The sequence below is a fragment of the Gossypium hirsutum genome, chromosome A12, assembly GCF_007990345.1.
Source record: "Gossypium hirsutum isolate 1008001.06 chromosome A12, Gossypium_hirsutum_v2.1, whole genome shotgun sequence".
Lineage (NCBI taxonomy): Eukaryota > Viridiplantae > Streptophyta > Magnoliopsida > Malvales > Malvaceae > Gossypium > Gossypium hirsutum.
This window is the reverse complement of record NC_053435.1, coordinates 23,665,334-23,682,007: the sequence shown is the minus strand read 5'-3', so window position 1 is coordinate 23,682,007 and position 16,674 is coordinate 23,665,334. Positions and strand designations below refer to the sequence as shown.

The 16,674-nt window shown below is 35.4% G+C and overlaps 3 protein-coding genes across 5 annotated transcripts; 2 read left to right on the top strand and 1 right to left on the bottom strand.

The window, feature by feature from the left end:
- Positions 1 to 233: 233 nt before the first annotated feature.
- Positions 234 to 6,101, top strand: LOC107925136 (nicotinate phosphoribosyltransferase 2). Of its 3 annotated transcripts, none has more exons than XM_016855715.2 (15): positions 234 to 541; positions 937 to 1,084; positions 1,205 to 1,324; positions 1,444 to 1,578; positions 1,660 to 1,721; positions 1,917 to 1,992; positions 2,472 to 2,573; positions 2,997 to 3,113; positions 3,218 to 3,276; positions 3,844 to 4,018; positions 4,138 to 4,272; positions 4,404 to 4,502; positions 5,061 to 5,169; positions 5,480 to 5,592; positions 5,679 to 6,101. In XM_016855715.2, the coding sequence occupies exons 1-15, from the start codon at positions 399 to 401 to the stop codon at positions 5,754 to 5,756; spliced, it is 1,671 nt and encodes a 556-aa protein (XP_016711204.1). In that variant the 5' UTR covers positions 234 to 398; the 3' UTR covers positions 5,757 to 6,101. The 3 variants fall into 3 exon arrangements, with proteins under 3 accessions (XP_016711204.1, XP_016711219.1, XP_016711229.1); XM_016855730.2 differs by having other exon boundaries at positions 261 to 541; positions 5,799 to 6,101; XM_016855740.1 differs by lacking the exon at positions 234 to 541 and adding an exon at positions 647 to 687.
- A 148-nt stretch (positions 6,102 to 6,249) lies between these two features.
- LOC107925156 (uncharacterized) lies at positions 6,250 to 9,105 on the top strand. The gene is made up of 3 exons (XM_041082552.1): positions 6,250 to 8,133; positions 8,226 to 8,411; positions 8,548 to 9,105. The coding sequence occupies exons 1-3, from the start codon at positions 8,128 to 8,130 to the stop codon at positions 8,830 to 8,832; spliced, it is 477 nt and encodes a 158-aa protein (XP_040938486.1). The 5' UTR covers positions 6,250 to 8,127; the 3' UTR covers positions 8,833 to 9,105.
- A 1,023-nt stretch (positions 9,106 to 10,128) lies between these two features.
- On the bottom strand, positions 10,129 to 11,571 carry LOC107925164 (mitogen-activated protein kinase kinase kinase 20). Its single transcript, XM_016855762.2, has one exon. It carries the CDS (start codon positions 11,405 to 11,407, stop codon positions 10,355 to 10,357), a length of 1,053 nt encoding a protein of 350 aa, XP_016711251.1. The 5' UTR covers positions 11,408 to 11,571; the 3' UTR covers positions 10,129 to 10,354.
- Positions 11,572 to 16,674: the final 5,103 nt, after the last annotated feature.

Here is a 16,674-nt window from a genome sequence, read left to right as displayed (position 1 = left end):
TTCAAAAAGTTAAATTTTTTATTTATTTATTTTAAAATGATTTAATAAATAAAAAACATAATATTTTTTAAAAATAAATAATTAAAATATTTTTAAAAAAATTAAAGGACTAAATAAAATATTAAACCTTTTCAATTTAGCTGGAATCTAATTCAATTCCAAAGTTTTTTTTTAATTAATTTTTATTTTACTCTTTTATTAGTTTTCCTCAATTTTCTCTCAGAAAAAGAAAAACGAAAATACGATTTCGATCTCATCAACTTTCGTACTTGTTTCTTCTTATGCTCTCGTGAGCCACACGCTTGCTCTCCTCTACCATTATAAAAAGCAGGCGGGTTTTTAATGTTTTGAACTGATAAGTTGGTCAAATAAAGGAAGGAAGGATTTTATTTATTACAATGGAGGCCAAAGCGAGTCAAAATGCGGGTCGGGTCATGGACGGTCCAACCAATCCCATGGTCACCCCTCTTCTTACCGATCTTTATCAGTTCACCATGGCTTACGCTTATTGGAAAGCCGGCAAACACAATGAACGAGCCGTGTAACTTTCCAACTCTTCAATTTCTTTTCATTTTGAATAAAATCTCTTTTCTTTTTTTTTTCTCGCTTTCTTATCTATGCTTTGTTTGGCTACTACGAATAATCGGCTTGGATGTAGATTATGGTTGCTATGTTGTTATTAGTTAGGTAGTTAGTTATAGTTCCTTGTTTCCGCTAGATTTCCTTTTCTTTCTTATTTTCCTTTTGACTTTATTATTCGATGATGTTCAAGTTGGTATTTAGTTCATTTAGCATTAAATAATAGAAAACAAAATTTTAAACTATTGGTATTTAATTATTCCATGTTAGTTTCGGAAATGAAAAATTCAAAGTATTTCCATTTGGAAAGATCGAATGTTTTGAGCTTTTGATTTAAAATTTAAAACGTGCATTCAGGTTCGATCTATATTTCCGAAAGAACCCGTTTGGTGGTGAATTTACAGTGTTTGCTGGTTTGGAAGAATGCATAAAGCTCATTGCTAATTTCAAGTTAACTGAGGAAGAGGTCTCCTTTATCCGTAAAAGCTTGCCTGGTTCATGTGAGGTAAACCAAACTAAGTTATAGAGGATTCAAGTAATGAGATTCTGGTTGTAGATCATTTCTTTTCCGACCTTTTCTTGTATATTCAGTGGTTAACTCATTCATTGTCTTTGCAAATGGCAGGAAGGCTTTTTGAATTATTTAAGAGAAATAGACTGCTCTGATGTTGAAGTGTATGCTATTTCAGAGGGAACAGTTGTTTTCCCAAAGGTTCCCCTACTTAGACTTGAAGGGCCAGTCGCTGTGAGTACGCTTTAACTAAATATTTTGGTCCCATCAGTTTGTCTTGAATTTGGTATTTGTTTTAGGCTCCTTCGTTTTACATCTTGCCTTTTCTCTGTATTTGAATATGTTGTTTTTAGGTGGTTCAATTGCTGGAGACTCCAGTTCTGAACTTTGTGAATTTTGCATCCTTAGTGACTACAAATGCGGCTAGACATAGACTTGTTTCTGGACGACCTAAAATGTTGTTTGAGTTTGGGCTTCGAAGGGCTCAGGTTAATGAATTTTCCCCCTTGTTTGAAGTGTCAATATCTGAGTTACTTTTTGTGAAATATTTCCACTCGTATTAAACACAGGGACCTGATGGAGCTATAGGGGCATCAAAGTATTGCTATATTGGAGGTTTTGATGCAACAAGGTGGTTTGCTGAGTATTTGTATCCTGTTTTGCACTGCTTTCATGTTTTCCTTTAGTAAAATTAATGTTTTTCCTCTGCTGATCTTGAAGCTATTCAGAGCTTATGATTCTTGTTTATTCTTAACTAATGTGGAGTCTTGATCTAAGCTAATATTTCATTTGGTGTGCTTCTGTTTTTATGTTGTGTTTTGACCAGCAATGTTGCAGCTGGGAGGTTATTCGGTATACCTCTTCGTGGGACACATTCTCATGCTTTTGTTAGCTCATTTATGGTTGGTAAATTTACTGGAAATTAACTTGAGATCTTAATTTCTATATTGTTTATTAAACATTATGCTCAGGCTTTTACTTGTATGATGTTCTACAAGAGACAAGATTTGAGTGGCAAATAAAGTTTTTTCTGTCTATGCTGCCTTTAATTTGACAATCGTATTTATTAGTTTCCTATAATGTGCTTGAGTTTAATCCTTGCCATTGGCTATTGACTATAGGCGTTAATGCTATTTGATTGATACTTTGGTTCCTTGTCTGTGTTTTTTAATGGGCCCATATTCCATAAAGTGTAATGTTTGGGAGCAAGCTTAGATTAGATACTGCCCTTTTGAATTCCTTATTATTTCTTTCAGTGTTCTGTATATGGTGTCCTTGTAGGATTCTTTTGGTGTTTTCATGCATTGAATATTGTTCTGTCGTTGTACGATTCTTTTTAATGCTTCTTTGAATATGAGATTATTCAAATTTTAATTTGCAGAGCCCTGATGAAATCCTGGAAAGATCTCTATGTAGCTCTGATGGTTCAAATACTTGTGAGGACTTTGTCACTCTTGTTCATTCATGGTTAAGCAAAATACAGGTGTTGTGGATGGCCCATTACATTTTTGTTTTTAGATTATATATTGTGCTTTTCATGTTTAGCTAGAGATATACATTACGCTATTACTTTTGTCAAAGTACATTAACCAAAATACATTAGCGCTAGATGTGGAAGTGAATCAACATTGGGCAATCAAGCTTACATTTTTTTCAGTGAATCAAAATTGGGCAATCAAGCTTACATTTTTTTCTCCCTAGAGCCCCAATGGCCTACAATTGCAATTTCACAAAGAAGCCCTCAATCTCAAAACCCATTAAAAAAACAGAGTTTCAGAATAGAAAGTGCAAAGTATTTATTCTGGCATTTAGCCGCTTTTAGTTCTCAAAACCCAAGTCAGATCTATATTGATATATTTAATTGTTGCTTCACCCACCTTATTTTTAATTGTTGCATGTTTTGTAGTGGTTGAAATCACTTGGTGGCATTTTTGGAGAGACCAATCAGAGTGAATTAGCAGCTTTTATATCATATGCTTTGGCATTTCCTAACAACTTTCTTGCTCTTGTAGATACATATGATGTAAGTTGACCTTCCTTAAGTTTTAGCTTTAAACTGAATTAGAGGTAGTCTTTTCTTGTCATATATCAGCACTAACATTGGAGTTTTGAAATCCACTTTACTAGGTAATAAGGAGTGGAGTCCCCAACTTTTGTGCAGTTGCTTTGGCACTTAGTGACTTGGGGTATGTCTTGAAGGGTTATATATAGAAGTTTTACTTCGTATAATAACAATTCCTTACTTGCACAAATTTGGCTCAAAAGAATTCCTTTTGTCCCCATTTTGATACTTTATCTGTGCTTATCTGCAGTTCAATAATTTTTCATTGGCTTTTTGACGACTTTCAAACATGTTATATAAGCTGAATGATTGCATTAGTAGCATGCTAGCATTCTGATTGATGGGTTGAAAGAAATGAATTAATGTATGATTTTATAGTGGTGTTCTGATGGCTAAATGTTAATTAAAATCAAAACATGTGAAGAAAGGCGCCAAGTAGCATTGCTTTTTGTGCCATGTCAACAGGTGCTGAATCTACTGCTTCTCCTTTTCAGTTTATGCGTAAAAACATAGTTGCATTAAAGGCTATTATTTGTTGGGCTTTTCCTTTTGTGATGGATCATATAGTTTGTAGGTCATACTTTTGTCTTCATAACATTTGAAGGAATTATGTTACTTTGGATTTCATCCATGCTAGTAGGCGTTTGGTCATACTTATTCCACTGATAAGTTAAAAATGCAAAAACTGCAGGTATAGAGCAGTTGGCATTAGATTGGACTCTGGTGACCTAGCGTACTTGTCTAGTGAAGCCCGAAAGATCTTTCATACAATTGAGAAAGAACTTGGGGTTCCTGGTTTTGGAAAGATGATCATTACTGCTAGTAATGATTTAAATGAAGAAACTTTGGATGCGCTAAGAAAGCAGGTTTGTGATCTAGATGAAAACGTCTTTGAATAACTCATTACTGTTTAACAGCTTGAATCTTGACAACAATGCCTCCAATTAGTACATTACTCATGAGGGATCACACTTTTTCTCTGCAGGGTCATGAGGTGGATTGTTTTGGAATAGGAACCTATTTGGTAACTTGCTATGCACAAGCCGCTTTAGGCTGTGTCTTCAAGCTTGTTGAGATTAATAATCAGCCACGCATCAAACTTTCAGAGGATGTATCTAAGGTTTGACTGGGCTGCGAAGAAATTTTAGCGGCATGCTTTCTTCATCATATAACGCATTTCCTTCATTATTTCTCTCTCTCTCTCTCTCTCTCTCTCTCTCTCTTTTCATTTATTTATTTCTTAAATTCTAGGTCTCTATACCATGCAAAAAAAGATGTTACAGGTTATATGGCAAAGAAGGATATTCCCTGGTAGACATAATGACAGGGGAAAATGAACCATGTCCAAAGGTAATAAGTCTTGTGTTTCAGTGATTAGCTACCGACATTCTCTTCTTATTTATTTATTTTTTTTCTATTTAGTATCATAAAATATTTTAGAAGTAATTCTAACTTACCCTGAGAAGTCAACATAGAATGGTACTATCATTTTATCTTTTAAACTTAAATGCATGCTTAACTTCATGCATTATGATCTACATATTAAACTCTAATAAGCCAGTCCAAAATTTTGACAGTATATAATTGATGATCTTATTAGTTATCCAAATCTAAAATGAATGTTTGTAACTTTTTTCAAAAACTAATTAATTACGATGATATTCACCAGTGACAGTTTTGACTTTGTAGTACTAGAGTGCACTTTTTGTAAGATTAAAATTCCCCACTGCAGCAGCTTGCTCAGCTTAATTTCAAAATGATTTCTCTTTTACTTGGATTGTTTTACTCCTCTGTTATGTCACCAACTGTTAAGATCTGTATGCACAATACCAGTGTCTATACTTAACGCCATAGATGCTACAATGATGAGGCCGAATGACCTCATTTTTGCTCTCTTTGATTTTGCAGGTTGGAGAACGAATCCTATGCCGTCACCCTTTTAGTGAATCCAAAAGAGCATATGTGGTACCAAAGCGTGTGGAGGAGCTTCTTAAGTGTTACTGGCCTGGAAAATCAGGTAGGAGCTCAGAATATCCATCTTCGCCATGGAAGAGTATAATTCAGCACCTATCATGGGAGAATGGATAATCTTATCAATTCAGTATTCTTTATTCAGTATTTTATGCTTGCATTGGTCCAGCTTTAAATAGATTTAGCATTGTTTGTAGAACATGAGGAAACCATAGAAACAGTATTCCCTGTTCCCTTGCCACCTCAATATTAAATACTGGATCAGTTCCACTCTTTGTGAGCAGAAGAGAGGCTCCTGAGCTACTTTATGATTTCCATTTTTTGAAGCAAATATTTTTATTTTTTGTCTGTTGAAGGTAAAGTAAGGGAAGAGTTACCAGCTCTGCAGGATATTAGGGACCATTGCATCAAACAGCTTGAGCAAATGAGGCCTGATCACGTCAGGAGATTAAACCCAACACCATACAAGGTATTGCGAGATGAACTTCATGAAAATATCCTTTCCCTAGTCAAACTTATTACTAGTTTAAAAGTATTTTTCTTATCACTAACCAGGTGAGCGTAAGTGCAAAACTGTATGATTTCATCCATTTCCTATGGCTCAATGAGGCCCCTGTCGGGGAGCTGCAGTGAGAATCCCAGATAAATTGATATGATATAGCTTACAAATAGCAGGTACAAAGTAATGATTCCAATGGAGTTGGAGGAGCTTCTTTAACATAGTCTTCATACATCACATTGTTGTCGTCTTTATGCTTTAATAATCCATTATTTTTTGCAATGCTTGAATGAAATGGAACATTTCCTTTTCCGCTGTCCAGAATTTTTGGAACCAAGGATCATGTGTAAATCTTGCATACAAAAGAAAAACAGCTTAGAGCCATAGAAATTGTCTTCTACCCAGAACACGAAATTGATGGCACTAATGTAGGATGCCAATTTCTAATGTGAAATTTTGATTTTTCTTGGATTTGGTCATTGAAACTGTGAAGTTGCTTCTGTTTTTCACAATATCTGCTTTTTCTTTTCCTTTCCTTTTGCTAAATATGTCTATTTGTCCGCTGGTCTATTTGACTTTAGCCAAAACATCTAATTATTCTCCCAAACGGTATGAGCCTAATCTTGGACAAAAGATTAATAAATTGGACTATTGAGTTTCTATTCAATAATAATAGAAAAAAATGTTTTTCTATTTATTATTTAGTGACTGACAAATTGGGTTCACAAGCTAGCCAGGTTCGAGGGGACTGGACTTGGGTAAAAAAATATATATAAATTCATGCCATGATCAAATCCATGGAGAGATATGTTACCAAAATGCAGGACAAGAAAATACAAGCTACACTACGACACAGCTGGATCTGGTTATTGGATTTAAGATGCTGGTTGTTTTAATAGATGTTTATTTGAAAAAAGAAAAAGAAAAGGTACCAAAGCAGAGGTATAAATATAATCTAAATAAGTTAAGATTTGTTGATATTATGTCAAGTTTACATCTCAACAATACGATTTCGTTTTCCTCTTGAAAAAAGAAAAATCTGAGTGATGGGAGATTTAGAAGTTGACTAAGTTATGAAATGGGCAAGCAAAAAGTCACCATTCACACTACTTTATAATGTACTAATCATTTTAGTCCTTCAGATCTTAGGATTTTAATTTGTGGTCAATCTATCGAGAGTTTTTTAGGTGGAGAAATATTGAAGCTTTGGTGTCAATCTACTGAATACAAAGATTAACACAGCAGGTAAATATCAGTAGTGTTTGTTGACAAAGGTGAAGATAATTCGTCAACTAAAACCTAGGAAAGGTGCATTGATTAGCGCCCTTTACTCAATCTAATGCATTGATTAGCGCCCTTTACTCAATCTAAGTTGCTGTATCAGGCACATGATAAATCGCCGACCAAGTCACCAACCATTTAACATATATTTGCTTGAATGACTGAATCAATTAAGTTTACTATTCAGTAGGCACCAATGCCCTTTTGAAGGTTGTGGGTTTGAGAGAACTTAAGGATGTAAGATGGACAGAGAACTGAAGGGATCATAAACAAGAAGCTTTAAGCTTTTGCTTTACACTTTAGAATATAAGATGGACAGAGATTTTGAGGGACACTGCCACTGCCACATCTTTGCGGTTAATCTTGTCTGGGTAATTCAGTGCAATTGCTTTTATCTTGATTCACTCACAGTAGAGTAGACTCATCTTTAAGAGCTCCTTTCACTGTTATAAATATTCATGCAGGAGTTCTACACTGAAACTATACTCTTGTGTAAAAAGAGTTAAATGTTGACAATTACATACATACACACACAAAAGAAGAACGATAAAAAGGAATTTAACAGGAGACAACTGCCATTTGTCAGTGTGTCAAGTCCCATCTTCTCTCATTAATTAAACAACACAATTGCAACGTGCTTACATAAATCTACCTTTGAAAGATCCTCTACTTCATAAACAACAAACAAATCCATCAAATACCAAACCCCCTCTCCCCACCTCTTTCTTTCTTCAACTCAAACAACAGCAATAGAAAAACAAGGTTAAAATGCCGGGTGATCTGGCCAAGACAGATTCCGAGGCGAGCAGCCTAAGTCAATCATCGCCACCAAGGTCCCCTCGTCGACAAATGTACTACGTTTAGAGTCCATCAAGGGATTCCCATGATGGTGAAAAGACTACCAACTCCTTCAACTCCACCCCGGTGCTCAGCCCCACCCACTCTCAGTCCAACTCTTCCTTAGGCCCTCATTCTTCCCGCGAGTCTTCTTCCACCCGCCTCTCAAAACACCATGGATCTCGCAAGCCTCGCACCAATAAGCAGTCATGGAAAGAGTTCGACGCCATTGAAGAAGAAGCTTTGCTTGACGGTGAAGCTGCCCATCATGCCCTACACCGTCGACGTTGCTATTTCCTCGCCTTTCTTGTTGGCTTCTTCGTGCTTTTCACTACGTTTTCATTGATCCTATGGGGCGCTAGTAGACTTCAGAAACCTAAAATCACCATGAAGGTAAAAAAAAAATCCAATCATTTCTACATCTGCCATGCATTCTCTTAGCTTTAACAAAATTGTGTCAAGGGTATTGATTGTTGTTGTTGTAGAGCATTTCGTTCAATGAATTTGTAGTACAAGCTGGTGCGGATTTCTCAGGGGTCAGTACTGAAATGGTGTCGATGAACTGCACAGTGAAGCTCACATATCGAAACACAGCTACATTTTTTGGGGTTCATGTAACATCAACACCCTTACATCTCTCTTACTCTCAGCTCACAGTGGCTACTGGATCGGTAAATCAGCAATGACCCCATCACTTCACTAATATTAAATGTTTTATGCACTTTTGTCTTCTTTCACAATGGGGAGTTCATTTATTTATTCTTCCTAAGCAAATCATTATTATATTATACATGGTTTATTTTGCAGATACACAAGTTTTATCAATCAAGAAAGAGCCAAAGAGCATTGATTGTGATGATGAAAGGGAGTCATATTCCGTTGTATGGAGGAGGAGCTAGCTTGGCTAGTCTCAATGGTGCACCCACTCAACCTGTGCCCTTGGCACTTGACTTCATGGTTCGTTCCAGAGCTTATGTTTTGGGCAAGTTGGTGAAGCCCAAGTTCTATAAAAGAATTCAATGTTGGGCTGCCATGGACCCCAAAAAGATGAGTAAGGCTATTTCACTAAAAAACAAATGCAGTTACAGCTAATAATTCAATACATCTGTTGTACTTTCTATCAACAGCCAGGCTTAGATTCTGGGGAGGATATTTAATGGTTCTCAAGGGCATTGGAAATGTAGTAGGGGTGGGTCGGTGGTTTCAATATTTGTTTTCAGGACTTGTAATTTGGAGTTTGGCCGACATTTTTTAATGGATGCCTATTTTGCTTTTATCGTTCTTTTATGGCCTTCCAAAATGGGCCATTACGATGTGTAAAATATGCTTAGTAACAGGAATTCATGTCAATTTCACATTTTGCAACCTTGAATCCATTACTATTGGTCCAATTGTAAGATTTTTGAACTTTAGATTATATCCACTAATAAATGCGAGAGAGATTTAGTTTCTAAATTTAATATATACTTCTTTTGAAACATGGAGTACTTTCATTTTCCTTTTTCTTGAGAAATGAAAAATTATTGTGTTGAAAATTTTTAAAATAATTTTTGTAAAATAAAAAAAGTATATATATATTTTGACAAGTCCTTATCCTTTTAATTTATACTCTTAACCTTTAATTTATACCTAAATAAGCAAACCCAAATTGAAAAGCAAATGTTTGCAGCTTCCATCTGCTCACGTGCACCTAAGGCAGGTAGGTATCCCGGGGCATACGTTATTATACCAAAAGGGTTTAATTCAGTTTTCCTAACTCCATTTAAGTTTGGTAATGAAGATAAAAGCATCTTTGAATTGAAAAACCAAAGAATATGGCAGTTTTTGGATGTGGGGCAAGCTGCTTTAGGGGTCTAACTCTTGTAATTCTAGCCATTACCAACCATGCCTTAACTAGCCGCCCTTTGCTTCCAACTTCAATGTCATCATACTAGACTAGCAATTTTTGACAAGGGAGAGGTCCACTGTTAATTTATTCATAATTAAAGTATTAAGCCACTCTTAATCATCTATGGAGGAAAAAGGTAATATGCATGAAATTAGGTGAAGCAACCTTCATAAATCCAACACCGACGGGGAAAGACAGTCAAAGCAGAAGAGTAGGCAGGGTGTTGAGAAATCATTATTGCTTAAAACATGGAAATCTGTTTTTATCATTCATTTCACCATTTCTTTGTCTAAACAACAACAATAATAATATTGGAGTATTTGGGCAAAATTAATCTATCAATGGAACAAGCACAAGTTTCAATGTTTTCACACGTGAATCCATTTCACACTGTCAAACACGACTACTTTTGAAACTACAAATCTTAACAGCTTTGGATTACTCAAGTCAACTGTTAAAATTTCAAACCTCAAAAATGCTGTCGATGAACAATTTACCGATAAAATTCTTAATAACTCGGGTTTAATTTTATGAAAATATTCAAAGTTTCAATAAAGAATGGCCTCTACAAAATATTTGGCTATTTGTGTAACCAATCACAACTCTTCTTCATCAGCAAAAAGATTAAAAAAAAATGTCAGTCAAATCTATGTTTTCTTCCTCTAATCATTTACAATAAAGATCGCCACCAATTGGATCAAAGCCGTCATATTTGATTAAGGATAATTAAACAACTTTTCTCACGGTGATCCAGCTCTCTGAAACTAACCAACTGGGTGCCTCATCACAAGCCAATTCACGAATCCGATCCGAAGTTGATAAACTATGACTGGAAAACGAATACCCGATCCTTGAATTTTCTGGGAAAATCGATTGAGAAGAAGCTGTTGATTGAGTTGAAACCCAGTCTGGGAATTCGAAATGGCATCTCGGTGATTCTGAAAGTTCACCAAAATAACAATTTGGAGACGTTGATTCTTCTTCTTCACCAGCCATGAAAGGATGATGGAGGAGCATCTCAGCCGTCCATCTGTTGTCGGGATCCTTAACGAAGCACTTTCCAAGAAAATCTTTTCCTTCCTCCGATAACTCTTGAGGGATTCCGGGCAATTCATCACCAACCCCAATTCGAATCAACAAAGCAGCCAGGTTGGTTCCTGGTTTGAAATTCCAGGCTGGTTTCCCAGTAAACATCTCAACAATGGCGCATCCAAGTGCCCATATATCCACTGCTGAATCATAATCGTTTCCTTTAACAGACTCTGGTGCAATATTCGAAGGAGTTCCCCTGATTTCCATCCTCCCCTGTTTTTCTCCTCTTCTCTTTGCTAATCCAAAATCAGCTATCTTCACATCGCCATTCCCAGACAAAAGAATATTTTGAAGCTTAATGTCACAGTGAGCGAACCCTTTGGCGTGAACGAAGCTTAGCCCTCTAAGTATGGACCTAACGTATCTTCGAACATCGGGTTCCGTCAAGTTTCCACCATTTCTCTTGACCTGATCGGCCAAGCTTCCTTTATGAGCGTACTCCAAGAACAGATTATAAACCTTCTCCCCATTCTCAACAGTGTAATCGTCACCAAAGCAACGGATGATTTGCGGGCAAAAACCAAGTCGATCAAACACTTCCTTCTCGTTCTTGAGAGAAACAGAGTCGATGGTTGCACAAGACTTAACAGCCATTAGAGGAGACTTTGGAAAATATTTTCCAGGAGCCACCAAATTCACAGTGCCGAAACTTCCACATCCAATCCTATCCCCGCGAACCCACTCCATTTGAATCTCAGTTTTCCCAGTTTGGGTTTAGGAAGAATGGAAGGATGTTTTGTTTCTTTGAGAGAAAGGAATGCAAATTAAGGGTACGCAGGGCATTATGGTGGCGCAACGTCCTTTTATATATATACACTACCCCTAGGAGAAGGATTTTTTTTTTAATTTTATTTTCGAGGGTTTATTAATTAAGTAAGAGTTTTCATTTTCTTATATTTAATGCACGTGATGTTTTTTTTTCTCCTTTAATTTGATTTCCCAAATTTTGAATATGAAAATAATAGCTTAACCCCAGTTTTTAAAACATGGTTGATGTGGCGAATCCCTAAAGCTTTTTTTACTAACTAAATGGATAACCAACTATTTTTTCTTACAAAATTTCAAAGGTAAATTACACCAACAGTCACTAAATTTTGAGATAGCTGACAAAATAGTTATTCTGGTTTCAATTTAGTCACTCAACTTTCAAAAAAGATAAAACAGTCACTATCGTTATGTAACAGAAAGCTAAGGTGGCCCGGTAACTTACCATGTTGGCATCCCATGTGGAAACGACGAAAAAAAAAAAGAAAAAAAAAACCAGATCTGAAAAAGGAAAACAATGGGAAAGCAAAAGATGAAAGGGGAGACCCAGATCTGAAAGCTTTACACCATTTCGTTAACTTGTAGTATTTGACTAGAACAAAAAAGGAAAAAAAAAACAATGGGGAAGTAAACGATGAAAGGGAAGACCCAAATCTGAAAGCTCTTTTTTCTTCTTCTTCTCTGTGTTGAGTGTTTTTCTTTTTCACCCTGCTTGTTTCTTAGGCAGAAAAGAAAGGAGAAAACAATAAAAAGAAATTGAAACCGAAATTAGGATTTAAAAACTAGTAAAATACTAAAAACCCATATCTTTCTCTCTTTCTCCTGCTTTATTCTTCTTATTGTCCTTCAATCTTTGTTTTTTGCTCTGGTTACTTATGTATTGTTATTGACCAAAATTAGGCAGAGAAGGCTTTTTTTTTTGATGGTTTAATATTTCATGAATTTGTGGGACAAAGTTTAGCCTTGGAAAAATTAGTGAAGTATATATTTGGTTGTGCAAGTGTTGGGGGATGTTGAAATTTATCCACAACAACATCAATTAAGGGAAGAAGAAGAAGAATATTGAGGAAAAAAACACTAAGCCATTTTAATGGTGGCGCAAGTGGAGGTGGCCGGAGCACTTGTTGTCGGTGCTGCTGGTTTGTTTGTAGGGTCATTATAGACTTTGAGAGGGATTTTATAGTCTCTTCTCTTCTTTTTCTTCTTCTTCTTCTGTTATTAGGGTTTTTTTATTCAATTTCTTCTTAAACTGGGTGGGTTTCCACTGTGGACATCCAATATGGCTAGTTAACTGGTCATGTCAGCTAGTTAACTGGCTACGTCACCTGTCCCATTAGGTATATAATGGAAAATGTTAGTGGGTGAATGATTTGTGTCACTTTTTGATAACGTTAATGACTAATTTGTTATTTTTCGAAAGTTGTTGACTGAATTGAAATGAAAGTAACTGTTTTATCAACTACCCCAAACTTAAGTGACTATTGATGTAATTTACCCAAATTTCAATTTCACTAAATTGTCATTTGGGGAATAAAAATGTATAAAATAATTAAATAAGTTATACAATTAACTATTCAATATTTATAAGTTTTTATTTTGGATAAGTTCGCACTGAAAATATATGGTTTAATCATTTTGATTACCTTGACTAAGAGAAATCAAAATTTCTAAAATTAATAAATAATTTATATAAAATTTACTTAATATTAAAATTCCATAATTTGATTACCCTATATTAAAATAACAAAGAGAAATCAGAATTTCTAAAATTAATAAATAATTTATATAAATTTTACCTAATATTAAAATTCCATATCATGATCACAAGGGAAGTTCAACTCTTTAAAAACAAAATTTTTATTGAAAAAAAAATCTCTCAAACAAAAATCAAGGAACCCTTGCCAGTTCCAACTTTCAATGGTGTTCTTGTAATTGCCAGTTTTTAGTGGTACTGAAAATGATAGTTTCGAAATCTTGTTTACCGATGATTGAGTCAGTAAGTTTTAATATTTAATATTTATTAGTCTATGATAATGTTATATAAAATTCTGGTTTGTTAATTTGATTGATTGAATAATCTATTTTAGTATAGGGATGAAACTATAAAGGTGGTATAATTTAACCACTATGGATTTCTTTCGCTAGTGGTAACATAATAATAGATTAGGGACTGAATTGATAATTCCACTTTCAAAATTTATGGCTGGATAGATATTGGTTTTACCTTACTTATAATGATGTAACAGAAGTCATATTGGTTGTGTTAATATAAGTGATTAGGGCTAGATTTAGTTATGATATATGTAACAGAAGTCATATTGGTTCTATATTAACATAATTAATGGATGAGATTGTTCAGAATATCTTTAGAATATGATAGTAAATTTTGAGCTCATAAGATTATATAATGACATGTAGTTATAAGGTAATTAGTATATATATTTGTGATCCAAGTGGGAGATTGTTGGATAATATGGACATTGTAACACCCTTAACCCATATCCGTCGCTGTAATAGGGTTACGGAGTGTTATCGAAACATTCAGAAACATTTTACAAAAAATTCATTTAAGTTACTATTCATTTACCGAGATCATTCATAACATCCCTTGATTGGGCCCTCGAGGCCCAATATGAGCATTAGAATTGAATCGAGACTTAATCGAGAACTTTAAGGATTTTTCAAGAAATTACAAAACTTTTCTAAGGTGCAGGGCTCACACGCCCGTGTGGTCCAAGGGACACGCTCGTGCTAGAGGCCATGTTCGACCTCGTGTAACTCTCTGACTTGCACACACGGTCATGCCACACACCCGTGTGCTAGGCTATGTGGTCAATTAATTCAATTCGAAATTAGGTGTAGGTTTACACGCCCGTGTTCTAGGCCGTGTGGTACACACAGCTGAGACACACGCCCTTGTGCTCAATTCTGAGCATTCAGTTTCTCAAAATTAAGGTGCAGGGGACACAGGCCTAACCACAGGCCCATGTTACTAGGCCGTGTGTCACACACGGTCTAGACACATGCCTATGTGTCTGCCCGTGTGAACAAAATGAAGCCATTTCTAGCTTCATTTCTCACCCAAAATTTCACCCAAGACCTGCACTTGAAACACTCATCCAATACCAACAAATTCAAGCATTCAAATTGGGTAATTTCCATCATTCACGAGGCATATTGATACGACCCGCCCCCGGGAACGGCTATTGTTTCAGCCTACAAGTGAGGCTCATCGTGTTTGCAAGCTGGACGTAGCTCAATTTTATTTTGTGGAGCTTCAATTAGCTTATTTCCAGCTCTTTACAACCTCAATGAGCTCGAACTAGCTCAATAAACTCATTTTAGTTTCTTTTAGTTTTGCATTTTTTTTATTTTGCTGGAATAAATTTTAGTTAATTTAGTTTAAGCTAATTAACTAATTTAACTAGGTGTTAATTGTGCCTTTAAGTCATTTAATGTGTCTTATTATTTTCGGCATTAATAAGTTGAGTTAATTAATTTGTCTTGATCTAGTTAAATTAAAGATGTCTTGATTTTATTTAGTTTGTCTAAATTTATACATGCATTAAATCTGTCCAGCCGAATTTATGTGTCATGTTTATTAATATTCAAGTTGTCACAATGATAATTAGGATGTTCACATTATGTTTTTAATTAAGTTCATTTGTGTTATGTAGGTGCACCCGAATTTGAAGATACATTGGGCAGATTCATGCATGTAGATTCAATGAATGTGAAGGTGCATGTGCAGCTGGTTTAATGCATTAAAGTTGATTAATTTTAGTGTTTTTCAAGGCAACTATTCGGCCAAAAGTGTCCAAGTTGTTCATCCCTCCAAGCTTGGCCGATTCTCTTCTCAAGGGAGCATAAAGGCTATTCACACCATGGCTGTTCGGTTCAGCCATGTTCACACCATGGGGACTCTTCAAAACCTTCCATTCACACCCCAAAAAGGCTGCTCAATTCCTCTTTTAATGCTGGTCGTTTTTCATCAAGAGTTGCCTAATGAATGAGTCAATTAAACTCATTAGGTGAACTTGGCTGCTACATGAATCTCCGAAATTCATTTGATCAATTTGGAAGCTTTAATTTTTGGTCACCATTCAGCCGAATCTACATTGGCCAATATACATGGATTTAAGCTGAATTTATTTCAATGTTTGCTTAGATATTAAGTCTTGAACTTGTCTATTCGGCTACTAGTCACTCAAGCTATAAATAGTTGCTGAATTTCTTGTAAAAGGACTTTTTGCCAAATTTCTGAATGAAACATAATTTTAGTGAGAAATTCACTCTCTTTATTCTCCAAAGCTCAAATTGACTTATCTTCAACGAGTGGCGTCAATCTGACTTTGTTCGAACTTATCACCCATTGGTGTGGCGTTCTTCATACCGTAGGTTCCTATTTTGCTAAATAGAGGGTCTCGGTTTTTTATCCTATTTCCATTTCTTTCTTTGAAACCTTAAGCCCGGGTCCTTATTTGATAATAAGGGTTCGATCTTGTTTCATCGAATTACCCAGCAAACAACAACCCATTAAACTCCTTTGTTCCTAAAGCCATCCAACTTCAAACACCAAGACTTGAATTTGATTCAATTCCGATACTACCTAATTTCGATCGGGAAAGATTACGACTCGTCTTTACATCCGAAACGAGCTCGTATCAGTTGGTATCAGAGCTAGCTAAATTAGGTACGTAAATCGTAGCTTCAGAAAAAAAAAAGTTAAAAAAAAGGTGTCGAAAAAAAAAAATCCGAAAAAAAAAGAAGGAAAAAAAATTGCAAAAAAAAAAAAATTGCATACGGTCTAGGTGCGTACGAAAAGAACGTGAAATATCCGTAAAAAAAAAAAAAAAAGAGTCTGGAATCACTTCAACAAAAATTTTTCCAAAATCATATTATACACCCTTTTATACCCCTTTGAGTGAAATTTCACACTATTAAAAAAAAAAATTTCAATTCGTGAATTCATTTTATACGCCACATCTTTAAACCTTTCTTTCTTTCGAGCCTACCCTAAACCATACGATTTTCCCTTGTTTAGCCTTTGAAGCCGACCCACAAGTGGGATAAGTCTAAGGTAGCTTTTTAGAATATTGAGAGTTGGATTTGAGAGGTAAAAGGCAAGAGAGTACATTAAGAAAAAAGCCATTAAAGAGTGTAAACACGAGTGGAGTGCCGAATTATTT

Bases quoted from the DNA above. Each gene is read 5' to 3' on its own strand.
- LOC107925136 (XM_016855715.2), top strand. From the start codon at position 399: ATGGAGGCCAAAGCGAGTCAAAATGCGGGTCGGGTCATGGACGGTCCA. The intron at 4,019-4,137 runs GTTTGTGATCTA...TTTTCTCTGCAG, and splicing joins TGGATGCGCTAAGAAAGCAG to GGTCATGAGGTGGATTGTTT. The intron at 4,503-5,060 runs GTAATAAGTCTT...TTGATTTTGCAG, and splicing joins AAAATGAACCATGTCCAAAG to GTTGGAGAACGAATCCTATG.
- LOC107925156 (XM_041082552.1), top strand. The intron at 8,412-8,547 runs GTAAATCAGCAA...TTTATTTTGCAG, and splicing joins TCACAGTGGCTACTGGATCG to ATACACAAGTTTTATCAATC.
- LOC107925164 (XM_016855762.2), bottom strand. From the start codon at position 11,407: ATGGAGTGGGTTCGCGGGGATAGGATTGGATGTGGAAGTTTCGGCACT.